The sequence below is a fragment of the Tupaia chinensis genome, unplaced genomic scaffold (genome assembly GCF_000334495.1).
Source record: "Tupaia chinensis unplaced genomic scaffold, TupChi_1.0 Scaffold000465_1, whole genome shotgun sequence".
Taxonomy (NCBI): Eukaryota; Metazoa; Chordata; class Mammalia; order Scandentia; family Tupaiidae; genus Tupaia; species Tupaia belangeri.
This window is the reverse complement of record NW_006159974.1, coordinates 2,739,813-2,753,529: the sequence shown is the minus strand read 5'-3', so window position 1 is coordinate 2,753,529 and position 13,717 is coordinate 2,739,813. Positions and strand designations below refer to the sequence as shown.

Here is a 13,717-nt window from a genome sequence, read left to right as displayed (position 1 = left end):
GATGATGGACTGTGGGACCAAGAAGAGCTTGTCTTAGGACATGCTGTTGAGGACATTAGGGAGGACAGGTGCCGGCCAGCCTGCAGCGCCCACTGAGTGCCTGGCTGAGTCCCAGGACTTCGCTGACTGCTTTGGGCAGAGCTGCCCTGCTGCTCTGGTCCCTCTAAGGATGGGCTCAGGGCAGGACACAGCAGTGAAGGAGGGAAGGAGACATGGATGTCACACTGACACGCAGCTGTCCCCCCACAGGTCTGCAGCCTAAAGCCAAAACCTCAGCCGGGTGAGTGCTCTTCCTCCAAAGGGGAACTGGAGTGGGGACCTGGGGGGCATGGTTGGAAACACAAAGTGTCACAAGGAAGCAGGTGTCTTTCACAGCTGCTCTCCATCCCGACTTAAGATCTGTGCATCCTCTTCTCTGACCTCTAAAGAGACCCGTCTTGAGCTCCTCGGCGCCATCGCCTAAAAGGAGAACAGGGCTTCAGAGCAGCCCTTCAGAGACTCTTCCCCAGTGTCTCCCCTGCATCTTTCCCTGTACCTTCACCTTCCTCCTTTCATCCCAGCATCCAACCTTTTTCTTCTGTTCATCCTGGCTTCCCTCGGCCTTGAACAGCTCCTTCCCAGACACGTCCAGCTCATCATATTTTCTCTTCTTTCTTGCTCTCTGTCCAATCTGTCCTAGTCTCCTGGTGATGCGCCAGGGGCCAAAGGCTGCCTCTGCCTCCAGCTGCCCCAGCACCAGTCTCTCAGAGGGACTTCTCAGCCTCTGCCTCCCTCTTCTCCACTGGCCCTGCCTCTCGCTCTCCCAAGGCTCTTCCTCTTCACCCTCCCTCCTCTCCTGACATTTTTTGCCATTTCCATAATTTTGCTCAGGCCTGCCTCCCTCCTCTCTCTCCCTGCCCCATCTTTCATCAGCTGCCCTTCCTCCCACCCCTCCTCGCCCCTTCTCCTCCAGGGACCAAGCCTGAGCACCTGTCCAGAACACCTAAAATCCACTTCTTCGTTTCTTCCCACACTCCCCGCTTTAGCCAGGGCAGTGCCAGCAGAGAGCACGAACAGGGGCCCCTTCCCACCTCTTCTCTCTGTCCACTTCCAAGACAAGCAGCTTCTCTAGAACAATCCACCTTTGGTTAGCTTAGGGGGCCCTCTGCTGGGCCACAGCTGAAACTGCTTCTAGTTCTGCTCCCAGGCCGCTCCTTCTGGAAAGTCAAACCCATCCTTCCCACCAGGAGTTTGCCAGCAGAGCTTGTAGAGTCCCCCTCAACCAGAGCCAACCCCCACACTTGTCTTAACTCTTTCCTGCCCAGCCTCTTACATATTTCTCTTCCTCTTGCTCCCATACAGGGACCCCTTCCAGAACACTGAGGAGAAATATGAGAATCTTGAGAATAAAGGCAAGTCGTCCTCCCCATCGTTCCCCAGTCCTTACCTGTGGCCCTTCCTGCTGTCCCAATGCCTGCTACGATGGAGGTGTCCCCTCTGTCTTTCCTCTCCCCATGACCCCCATGTGACCCTGGTCCAAACTTGGCAGATCAACTAACCACAAGAACCCCCTTCCTGTTTCTCTTGGCTGGTCTCTGTGCACCTTTATTTTTCTCCCTAGGACAACACACTGACCCCAGACTGAACCCCAAGGTAAGCAGCTCAGACTAAGGTCTGATGAAATTAAAGGGAAGCTGGGTGAAAGCAAGGTGGAGGAGGAGGGACTATGTATGGGCAGGGCCCTCAAGTTGCAGGATTGTTGCTTTAAGATGGGTATAGCTCCACCTCCACTGTCTAACCCTTTTTCCTTTTGGTTCTTACCTAGGATGACGGCATTGTCTATGCCTCCCTGGCTCTCTCCAGCCCGACCTCTCTTGAACCACCCCGCTGCTACCATCCACAGGTGAACCTTCAAGAAGAAACGGTATACTCTGTCTTAAAGGCTTAATGAATGGGTCTGAATGATGACCTTCTTAGAATATACTACGCTTACTATAGGAAAAATCACAACTGCCAGCAATCACCAAAGCCAGATGCCAATGACACAGAAGTGAAAGTGTTGAAGACCACAAAGGAACCAAGAGAAACAGCCACGCACTCCAATTCTCTCTCAACTTCCTAGCCTGTCCTCACAAAAATAAAAGTACCCAGAGAATTTACTTGACTGCATCTAAAGAGAAAATGGATATTACCTTCAACTCCTGACCCTCCCAATAAAACTAGACTCTTAACAGACAACTCACATCCAAGACCCCTTCTCTAGTACTTATTTTCAGTGAATGCCTCAGGCAAGGGACCATAAATACCCAAACTCTGGTAGCCAGTCCTATAATTTTCCTGTAATCTTCCCTTATCATTTAAAGTAACATTGTGACATAGTGTTGTGTGAAGTGCTTTATATATTACACCTTATTGAAACATCATCAATTCTAAATAGATGATATACTCACTGGAGTCAAGAAAATAAGAATTAGAATGGTTTTTCCCAAGGCCATAGTCACCTAACAATTAACTGAGCCAGGACTTGAACCCAAATTAGTACCAATTTTCATTTATGCCCAGAAATGGAGTCTTTTGCTGTTTAGTGTCATAGTCAATTTACAAGACTAAAACTAAGTGCCATAGCATAAACTTTATTCAATGGCCAAGGAATGGAGAAGTGGGAGCCCAGCTTGCAAATCACCTTCTCCCTCATCTTGAGCTGGGCAGTTTAAGGTATAGCAAAGGGGCTAATGAGGGAACAAAACAGGATAATAGAGGAGAAGAATATTCAGAGCCTTTCCTGGAAAAGGCATAGACTTCCCAGAATTCTAAAACCTGCCTTTTTCTCCCTATAAGGTCATTTACGGTTGCAATCACAGGGATTGTCAACTATCATGGCACTGGAAGGTGTGTCATGTAGCGTGCCAATACAGGACAATGAGAATATAATGAGCTTGGAGATTAGGCAGCAGTTGGTCCAGCTGCCATCTGAGTTCTGACTAGTTTGGGCTGGATTCTTTAGAGGAGGCCTTATCTAACTGCTGGTCATGTTTCTTATTGTCTAAAAGAAAGTGAGGGCACTGTTAGGGAGGGGCTGAGGTCTGACAAGACCATGGGTTAGATGGTAAGTAAAAAAGATACCTTTGGGGAGGGGCTGGGGGTATGGTATGAGCATGGGCGATATGGTGGGTGACTAGATCTTTCTTTCTTTTTTTTTTTTTTTGGAGAGATTTTTGCTATAGGGCGCGTGCGCTTGCCAGAGAGAGACAGAGACAGAAAGCGAGAAATCCCCCCCCAGGGGGGATGGTCACGCCGTAATCCCTTCTCCTCCATTCTCCTCTCAGGCTCTTGGGCACACACGCACACGCGCCCGGTGTGAGTTTTAAGCCACCGGGTCCGGGACACGAACCGCGGTCAACTACGTGGGAGTCCAGCAACATAGCCATTACGCTAACTGCTGGTTCCAAATCTTTCTTGATGCTCTCCCAGGACTCAGTCTCACTGCTTTCTCTATATTCCTATACTGTGCTACTGTGCAGGCCCCCCATCAGGTATAATGATGTGCTCAGTGAAACAGGTGGGACAGAAGCCAAAAAGAAGCGTGTGCTCAGAGACAAACCAAATCAATCAAACCAGTAACTTGCTTTATTAACTCGTAAACTTCATAACTCTGACTTGAGTCTCATTGCCACTTAACAATACTTATCAACTTCTCAGGTACCTTACTTATAGTTTTTCCCTCCTGCACTCCGGAGAAGGGGAGTGAGAACAGAAATGGCACAGGCATTAATTATTCCTCAAAGAAGGCCACCGCAAACTCCTCTTCATCATCTCTGTGCTTCAGCTCCTCTCTCTGTTCCAGCTCTCTCCCAACATCTTCCATGAGTTGGTCCAGGTCCAGGTCACTGGAGGCTTCATCTTCAGTGGGGACACTTCCAGCCTCCTGAGTCAGTGGTTCCTTGGGTCTAGGCACTTCATTCCCACCTGAGGGACAGGCTCTGTGACACGCTGGTAGGGTCAGGTCCTTTGCTACCATTCTCATTTCTTTTTTCTCCGATAAGCTTGTTGCTGAGGCCTTGCTTTGGGGAGCTTTAAATTTTTTCTTAGGGCCTACATGAAAAGGTAACAAAGTTGGAAGTCCTATTAGGTCTGTCCTTACCAAGACAAACTCCTAAATTCCTAATCCCAAGAAATCTCTGGAAAAGATGACCTTTCTCAGCCCAAAGAATATGGGCTTTGGGGGTCAGAAAGACCTGGATTCAGATTATGGATCAGCCATATGCTAAATAAAGATTCTGAACAAATTCTAAACCCTTTCAGCCTCAATTTACTTACCTGTAAAACAGCAAATAAATCCAGTCATTGTGCTATTGAAAGAATGAAAAGGAACAAACATAGAAGTACCTAGTAGCCAGCTCATGGCAATATTCAGTAAATATTAGTTCCTTTTTCTCTACTATTTTTCTGTTCCTAGATCAAATCAACTCAATGATTATTATGTTTATATCAGTTGTATAGTCTAAGATATGCACTTTCATTCTAATTTAATTTTTTCTTTAAAGTAATGAAAAGCTATAGAGTTATTAAGAAATGATCCAAGGAGGGGAGATGCAACATGAACCTTATTCCCCATAGTTTTTTGGGCCATGAGTCTTACCTGGCTGGTCAGAATCTGAATTTCCTTGTCCTTTGTTCCTTCTTTTTATGGGTATAGGAGCTGCAGATTCACTGTCCAGAGATCTCTTCATCATCTTCCCTTGCAGGATCCCATCTTGTCCATCTGCCATGCCTGAATCAACCCCAATCATGAAGGAAATTTATTTAATTCTCTCTGACAGTTTAGCAAGAGCAGCTGGACTTCCTACATCTTCTGCTTATTTTCAATCCAGTGAGTAATCTCAGTGGTTTCAAGTTCTCAAATTATATTCATATTTTTTCATTCATTCATTTTTAAACTCCTTATCTTTACCATTCTCCTCAGAGCCTGACTTCTCCAGGAAATTATCCTTCTTAGCTAAGAATTTAAAACCTTCCATTTTCAAGATTTTTAGGGACCAGTATGTGGTGTGGTGGCTGAAGTACTGAACTCCCACATGGCCTACTGCAGTTCAAGTTCTAGACCAGGAGTCTTGCTTTCTCACTTTCTCTCTGACTGTCTCTCTCTGATAAGCATACATGTCCTATAGCAAATTTTAAAATAATAAATAAAATTAAATAATTCTTTTTAAATTAATTAAAATTTGGGACCAGGAGTTGGCATAATGGCTATGTCACTGTACTCCCATGTAGTCAACTGCGGTTCAAGTCCCAGACCTGGTGGCTTAAACTCACGCTGGGCGCACGTGCATGTGTGCCCAAGATCCCAAGAGGAGAGTGAAGGAGAAGGGGTTGGAGCATGGCCATCCCCCCTGGGGGGTGATTTCTTGCTTTCTGTCTCTCTGTCTCTCTCTCTCTCTTTCTGGCAAGCGCATATGCCCTATAGCAAAAAAAAAAAAAAACTCTCCAAAAAAATTAATTAAAATTTTATAATTCAGGATACAGAAGTGTGGAAGCTATAGCTTCCCTGCTGACACTGTAAGTCTTGCCTGTTTACTCAAGCTCTGAAGCTGAGACAATCAGTAAGATCCATTTACGTGCAGACCCCTCACTCTGCCTCTGCCCTGCCTAAACTGTGGGAAAGCCTATTTCCAACAGGTTTACTTACCTTGCTTGGGTTTTTTACTTACTTTGCTTGGGTTTTTTGGTCTGTCTTTTGGCTGGTTTGGGATGGGGCAAAACTGGGTCCTGAGGATGGGAGAGAAAATAAGAGAACGATAAATTAAGTCACATAACTATTTTTAATATAGAAGAATGCTGCAGAATAATGAGTGGGCTTTAAGGCATCAACCTAGGTTTTGTGTCTGATATTGTTTAAATCTATGGCAGCACAGAGAAAAATGTATGGTCATGTTCCTATTCTGATTGGTATTTGTCAATGCAAAGATTTAGGCATAAAAGAAGGAAATAAAGCTAGGCCACAAGTTTGAAAAGACTGGTAAATTAAAAGAGAAATTGAGGGACCGGCAGGTGGCATGGTGGTTAAGGATGCTAGAATCCCACATGGCCGACCACAGTTCAAATCCTGAACCTGGTGCCTTGCTTTCTCACTTTCCGTCTCTCTTGCTCTCTCTCATTCTGTCCCTCTTTGGTCAAATTTAAGTAAATAAAACAATTATTAAGATAAAAAAGGAGAGAAATTGAAGGCCAGCCCTGGCATGGTGGTTAAGGTAGGTGGATCCCACATGGTCAATTGCACAGTTCAAGTCCCAGACTCAGCAGCTTGAGAAACATACCAGGCATGTGTGTATGAATGCCCAAAATCTCAAAAGCAGGGATAAATGGAGGAGAAGTGACTATGGCATGACCATTCCCCATAGGAGGGTTTTTTTCTTATTTTTACTCTTTCTGTCTTTCTCTCTGGTAAACACATATACCCTCTGGCAAAAAAGAGTGAGAGAGGAAGATCATGAAAGAGAAAGAGACAAAGAGAGAGAGAAAAAAATCTGTATTTCATTAACCTGGAAAGGGGACACTAAGAAAACAAGTGAATAAGGACCAGCAGTTAGCATAACGGCTATGTTGCTGGACTCCCATGTAGTTGACCACAGTTCGAGTCCTGGACCTGGTGGCTTGAACTCACATCGGGCACGTGGGTGTGCATGCCCAAGATCCCAAAAGGAGAACGGAGGAGAAGGGATTGTGTGGCCATCCCCCCTTGGGGGTGATTTCTCGCTTTCTATTTCTCTGGCTCTCTGGCTCGTGCACATGCCCTGTAGCAAAAACCTCTTTGAAAAAAAGAAAGAAAGAAAGAAAGAAAGAAAGAAAGGAAGAAAGGAAGAAAGGAAGGAAGGAAGGAAGGAAGGAAGAAAGAAAGAAAGAAAGAAAGAAAAGAAAAGAAAAGAAAAGAAAAGAAAAGAAAAGAAAACAAGTGAATGAATGTCCTAAGTGTCCACATAGGCTCAAAAAAAGAGAGTGAACAGAAGCAACCTGCTATTCTCTGAAATTGTTCCAGAAGAACCGAAGAAAAACAGTAGGAACTGAGATTATAATCAAGAAAGAAATTCCTAGAGACATGAAAAATTAATTAGAATAATGATGAAAGAGTAAACTATCCTTCTCTGGAAACTCCTGAAAAGTAAGACAAACCAGTCAATCGAGGCTAGCCTGAGTCTGGGACCAGCAGTTGGCATAATGGCTATGTCACTGAACTCCCATGTAGTCCACTGCAGTTCAAGTCCTGGACCCGGTGGCTTAAACTCACACCGGGCATGGGTGCGTGTGGGTCCAAGATCCCAAGAGGAGAATGGAGGAGAAGGGATTGTGGCATGACCATACCCGCTGGGGGGTGATTTCTCGCTTTCTGTCTGTCTCTCTCTGTCTTTCTGGAGAGCGTACATGCCCTATAGCAAAAACCTCTCCAAAAATTAAAAAATAAAAAAGGCTAGCCTGAGTCAAGGACAGGATGGTTCCTTAGTAAATTTAAGTCCAGGCTAACCAGATCTTTACCAGAATATCCTGAGAGGAAACCTCAATATCCTTACCTAAACCAGTATTTAAGGCTAATCTTACTTTTTTCTCTTTCTTTTTTTCCTCCTTCTCCTTCACTGACTCCTCTTCCTCTTTCTCCAAGCAGGAATCTGGCTTGTTATCCCCAGAGAGCATTAAATCTAGAACAAGAAAACAAAGGAAAGTCTAGATAATTGATCTAGTAAAATAGCTGATGAGTTAATAGAGCTGATCTCAGAGAATCTGTCTTCTGTCTTCTGTGTCCAAGTAGTATTTTCTCCACAAAATGTGATCCCACATTATCATGGTCTCATCCTTTTCAAAGTCCATCATCATTCAATATATTACACTCTTCCTCTGACACCCTCCCCGCCCATCTGTCCATCCACCCTTGATATTGGGTCGGTGATATTCACAAAAGCCTCCTAGTATACAGTCCAGAACTAGAGAAATGATGTGGAACATAAAATAAAAACTTGGGTTGCTGCTCTCATAAAAGAATCTCTACCTTCCCTCTCCAGCCCTCACCCACCATTTTATCCTACCTTTTCCTTCCTCACTACAGTCAGATCTGTTGTATCGACTCCGGAAACCAAATAAATTAACCCGCTCCTGAGGGAACCAAGATTTTAGTTTAAACATCATCCGCTACTCTCCCAGGGATAGTCTTTATTATTTATATTCTAGATTTGAGTTATAAAGAAATTAATATTCATTTTCCATACCATTTTCACATTAGATTTACCTGGGCTTTTACAGAAATTAAATATAATCTTTTTCCAGTATATTGATAATTCAACAAATAACTGTCATTTTCCATCCTACCCCCTACCCCGTCCCCATTGGTAGAATTTGAAGGTAAAAACTGATTCTAAATAAAAAAGAGGTTTGGGAGCACATGTCAGAGACTGGAAGTTAAGTAGGGAGATAGGTTGCCCCGATCACAAACTATCTTTATCTGGGCTGACAGAGGATACCATTTGTCCAAGGATAGGGAAAGGAATGAATGAGTCAAGGGAACGTGGCCTGGGAAGAAAAGAGTAGGTTTTTTATTTGGTTTCTGGTTTTTAAGAAAAGAGTAGTTCTAGGATAAAGACTGCATAATGGAAAAGGGCTGGTTTTCTGCAGTGGGAAGTAGGTATATGGTTTGCTTTGTGTCCAAGTCACAAAAAAGAGCATGTATATGGTCTGAAACTCTCCCACCTGAATGCTGATCTGTTCTGCCTCTTGAGCCATCATTAAGGCTGCCCCCAGTTTGTGGCAACATTCCTTGTTTCTGTACTTTTTCTAAAATGGAAAAAGATTGAGATCAATAAATACTGACTTAAAGATTAGAGTCAATAATAAATAATAGGGAAGTGACACCAACATACTGCTACTTGCCAGACATCTTTAACCACATTTATTTACAATTACTGGTATTGAGATGATATTCCTATTGTTAATCTTTTGGTCTCAGACACAAGTCCCTTCCCCTTAATAAACATCTCACTATTCCTAGCAATATTTTCAACCAACACTTTGCTCCTTTCCAAAGTGAATCTCATGGAAATATGAAAAGAGAAAATTAAAGATGACTCCATTTTTAAACTCCTCTTAAATTCCTTTAGATTCAACTGCTTGATTTAATACCCATTGCTTGATTTTCTAAGGCCCTGAGCTGCTAGGCCTCTGCTCATTTGTAAGGCCAGTCAAACATAAAGTAATATAGGATATATGATTTTGTTAATCCAGCGGTTTTTAACTGGGGGAGATATTGCTCCCCAGAAGACATTCGGCAATGTCTAAAGACAGTTTTTTGTCACAACCAGGGATAGGGGCAGGGTTAGGGTGGAGTGGGGTGGGTGCTATTGGCTACATGCTGCTAAACATCCTACAATACACAGGATAGCCCTCCACTACAAAAAGAATTACCTGGCCCAAAATAACAATAGTGTTGAGTCTGAGAAACCCTGAGTTAACCTGTGCCCTCATGTCTTCCACAACTGCTTAGGCTAGATTTCAAAAAACCATGGTCTGAGGAAGATACCCTTTAGGCTAGCCCCATGGTCTAGTGGTTAGGGAGCTAGATCCCACATGGCCTACTACACAGTTTGAATCTTGATCCAGAGGCCTAAAAAACATGCTAGCATGTGTATGCCACAAATCCCAACAGGACAGAGAAATGGAGGAGAAGGGATTGTGGTATATCCATTCCCCATGGGTGGGTGGGTACTTTCTCCATCTCCCTCTCTGTTTCTTTGTCTTTCTCTGGCAAGCACACATACCTTCTGGTAAAAACAAAAATAAGAAGGCCTGGGTCAGCAGGTGGCATGGAGGATGAGGCACTGGATCCTACATGTCCAACTCTACAGTTTGAGTCTCAGACCCAGTGGCTTGAAAATCACACTGGGCACATATGTGTGCATGCCCAAAATCCCTAGAGGAGAAGGTATTGCAACATGGATATCTTCCTTGGGGGGTGATTACTCACTTTCCCTCTCTCTGTCTCCAACAAGCACATGCATCTTATAGCAAAAATTAAAAACTAAAAAAAAAAAAGGAAAAAAATCATTACCCCACCACAATAACTAGTAGAAAGAAAAGTCCTTCACAAATAACCTCACCCTTGACACACCTGGTAAGACCTGAGGTTTTCTCCTGACGAAGCTTTCCCTGGGAGAAAATCAGGTTTAATAAAGGGAAGATTTTGCTTTCTAGTTCCTCATAGCACAACAGACCCCCAAGGTTTGCTCACCACTCTGGCTAACTCCAGGGACAGCTCCTGGAAGTTCTTTAGCATGGTGACTGGAATCCAAGCACGAGAAACTGTTTCTCCAAAAAATGTCACGTGGTACTTAGACTGAAATAAAAGACAGTACTATTTGGCCTCCTGATTTACTCCTCTAGCCAGAAAAGGCAAAGGGCGAATGGAAAATTCACAAAGCAGGAGATGCTAGTCCTCATATGTTCCCTGAAGCCTGACCCACCTACCCTGTTTCATTCCGTTGTTCTTTTGTTCTGACCTCCAGAAGCCTAGCCAAAGCATATTTATCAAAACCATAAATACCTAATAATGGATAAATATTGGGACCACCAGATAGTATAATGGTTATGTTGTTGGATTCCCACATAGTCAGCAGTTGTTTGAGTCCCGGACCCGGCAGCATCAAACTCACTCCAAGCACGTGTGTGTGTATGCCCAAAGTCCCTAGAGGAGAAGGGAGGGGAGGGGACTGTGGTGTGGCCATCTCCCCCAGGGACTGATTTCTCGATTTTTTTCTCTCTGTCTCTCCAGCGAGTGCACGCATCCTATAGCAAAGAATCTCTCTAAAATAAGAATGGATAAATATTTACTTAGATACAAGTTTTCTTGTGTATATGAGTAGTTATCTCTGTGTTATCCTAGTTAACTATTTCCACTCATATATGCTGGTCATGTCTCTTTCTAACTCTGAACATTTGTTAGGATAGTTTTGTTTAATACTTTGGCCTGAGCTCCCTACTCTGAACAAAGAAACTTACCGGCAGTGAATCGAGGTGAGAAGCAAAAAGAAAATATTCTCCCAGGTCAGGATCAGATTCTATTATGCCTGGCCACCTGGAAAAGATATATGGGTGTAGGAGACAAAAGAGAAGGGTTATGTGAACAGAATACAACCTCATCAGTGTACGTGTACAGAAAAAGGCAATATGTTTTGCAAACAAAAGATTCAAAATATAGAATACCCCTCCCCATCCATCCCTCCAGTGGTCACTACTAAATGACTGAAGTGACTTTCATCAATATACAGAAAATCTCAGAATCTTCCTAGTAAAGGAATCTTCTCCTTTCAGGCCTTCCTGCAACCGTTAGGACAGAATTTCCTGACTAGGAACATATTCAAAGAAGAAACTATCCTACCTTTTCTTGTTCTTTTTACTTTGCATGTCTCTCACATCTCACTATTTAAAAATACCTCAGATGCATCTCACTATTTAAAACACCTTTTCTTTCTATCCACTCAGGGTAGCATTGTGAGACCCCCTTTTTCCAGGGACATACCACCTCCACCCTGAAACTTCAGAAAACACCTCTTTCGGGGACCAACAGTTGGCATAATGGCTATGTCGCTGGACTCTCACGTAGTCAACTTCAGTTCGAGTCCTGGACCCGGTGGCTTCAATTCTTGTCGGGTACATGTGCGTGCATGCCCAGGATCCCGAGAAGAGAATGGAGGAGAAGGGATTGTGGCATGGCCATCCCCCCTGGGGAGTGGTTTCTCGCTTTCTGTCTCTCTGTCTCTTTCTGGCGAGCACACACACCCAAAAGCAAAAAAACCCGCCAAAAAAAAAAAAAAGAAAAAAAAAAGAAAAGAAAAGAAAAAGAAAGAAAGAAAGAAAGAAAGAAAACATTTCTTTCTAAGCCTCTAAGCTTGGTATTTTATCTTCTCCCTTACTCCTACTCACTCATATGTTCTTTCTAAGGCAAATGCAATTTTCATTACAAATGCTTTCCATTTCCTTCCTCCCTGCTTGAATCTACCACTGCCAAATTCATAAAGGATGCTCTCACTATGTCAAGATGCCCTACCAAGGATAACCATACTGCTTGGCCCAGATGATGGATCCTGGGACGTAGGAGGCATAGGCCACATCACTCTCGTGCCCTATCCAGGTCTCCTCAGGAATATCACAGTGATTATATTCCAAGTCTGCAAAAAGAGAGAAAAAATGAAGGGACAAGAAAAGAATCATAAGGTGAGAATCTAGATGAGGGCTGAGGAGAGAACAAGAAAGAACTAGGACATGCAGTAGGTGGGACCAAAAGTTCATGGAGGAGAAATAGTAAAGATTTTTGGAGGTGGGGCTGGCGCCATGTTGCAGCAGTTGGGCACTACACTTAGGGAGCCAGATCCTTTATGGTTCAGTGGGATTCAAGTCCTGGGCACAGCAGCTTGAGAGACACACTGGGCATGTATGCATGTGTGCCCAAAATCCTGACAAGATGGAAAAATGGAGGAAATAGGATTTTGGCATGACCACACCCCACTGGGGAGTGCTTTCTCTCTTGTTCTCTCTCTCTCTCTCTGTGGGGTCTCTAACAAAAAAAAAATCATTAAAAAAGGAAAGAAAGAAAAGACTGATGGTGGCAATGCAGCTAGTGCTGGGAGCAGTAGACTTATAAGGGATTACTGCCTCCTTATGCTCTACAGAAAGAGATTCTAAACTCCTGCTTACATCCCGGTATCTGGCTCTCCTTCCATCTATGGAACATCATGATGGTAATTTCTCTGAGACTTGGTTTTCTCATCTAAAATAATTGGGCTGGATTAGATTATCATAATGTCTTCCAAGTACTGGGTCATTGGAAAAGTCATGATGTATTTTTGCATAGAAACACATAGAAAAATACATCACGACTTTTCTGACAACCCAACCATCTCAAATATTCTAGAATTCTAAGCTCACTCAATATCTGTCACCTGCTTTTCCTTATAGAGCCCATATCCATCCTGATCTACCAACTCAGTATCAATATTCTAAGCAACATTGACAGAACCAGACTAATACTGAGGAAAATGGAATCCACTCAGTATATACACACAGATATCAGGCCCTTCTCCACAGCATAATCTATAGGGTATATTCCTCCAGCATGATTTGCCCAAATTTATCTCCATATGACAGGAAGTCAGTCCTCTCCTAAGCACTACAAGGACCCCTTGAGTGCTAACTATACTTATGTCACATATAATCTAAAGGAAAAATGTAGAGAAAGAAAGAGAGGAACAAGAAAACTTGAAAAAAAAATTCCATTCCTTTCTACCTGTATTCTGATCACAGGACCAATTATTTGGGAGAACTGAAGGGTCAATGTTCCCAGGCAGCCGCCTCCATTTCTCACAGTTTGGAAAGGAACACTGGACCCAGACTTGATACAGACCTGTGACGGAAAAAAAAGCTAGAATAAGAGTCTCAAAAAATATGCTCTTGCTGGGACCAGCAGTTAACATAATGGCTATGTAACTGGACTCCCAATGTAGTCGACTGCAGTTCACATTCTGGACCCAGTGGCTTAAACTCACGCCGGGCGTGTGTGCGTGCATGCCCAAGACCCCGAGAGGAAAATGGAGGAGAAGGGATTGTAGCGTGGCCATCCCCCCTGGGGGGTGATTTCTCGCATTCTGTCTCTCTGTTTCTCTCTGTCTGTCTGGTGAGTGCACGTGCCCTATAGCAAAAACCTCTAAAA

At 43.7% G+C, this 13,717-nt stretch overlaps 2 protein-coding genes across 2 annotated transcripts in view; one reads left to right on the top strand and one right to left on the bottom strand.

Annotated features, from left to right (window-relative positions):
• The window catches only part of PILRA (paired immunoglobin like type 2 receptor alpha), an 11,661-nt gene extending 9,444 nt beyond the window's left edge, over positions 1-2,217 (top strand). The window contains exons 5-9 of the mRNA XM_027774644.1: positions 250-280; positions 1,342-1,391; positions 1,601-1,632; positions 1,805-1,903; positions 1,978-2,217. Coding sequence (XP_027630445.1) covers positions 250-280; positions 1,342-1,391; positions 1,601-1,632; positions 1,805-1,903; positions 1,978-2,022 — 257 coding nt within the window. The 3' untranslated portion in view covers positions 2,023-2,217. The remainder of the gene's footprint in view (positions 1-249; positions 281-1,341; positions 1,392-1,600; positions 1,633-1,804; positions 1,904-1,977) is intronic.
• A 1,378-nt stretch (positions 2,218-3,595) lies between these two features.
• The window catches only part of ZCWPW1 (zinc finger CW-type and PWWP domain containing 1), a 50,406-nt gene continuing 40,284 nt past the window's right edge, over positions 3,596-13,717 (bottom strand). Inside the window, 10 exon segments of the mRNA XM_014590588.2 lie at positions 3,596-4,071; positions 4,619-4,792; positions 5,688-5,745; positions 7,570-7,667; positions 8,052-8,118; positions 8,710-8,793; positions 10,244-10,348; positions 11,011-11,086; positions 12,059-12,179; positions 13,295-13,411. Coding sequence (XP_014446074.1) covers positions 3,752-4,071; positions 4,619-4,792; positions 5,688-5,745; positions 7,570-7,667; positions 8,052-8,118; positions 8,710-8,793; positions 10,244-10,348; positions 11,011-11,086; positions 12,059-12,179; positions 13,295-13,411 — 1,220 coding nt within the window. The 3' untranslated portion in view covers positions 3,596-3,751.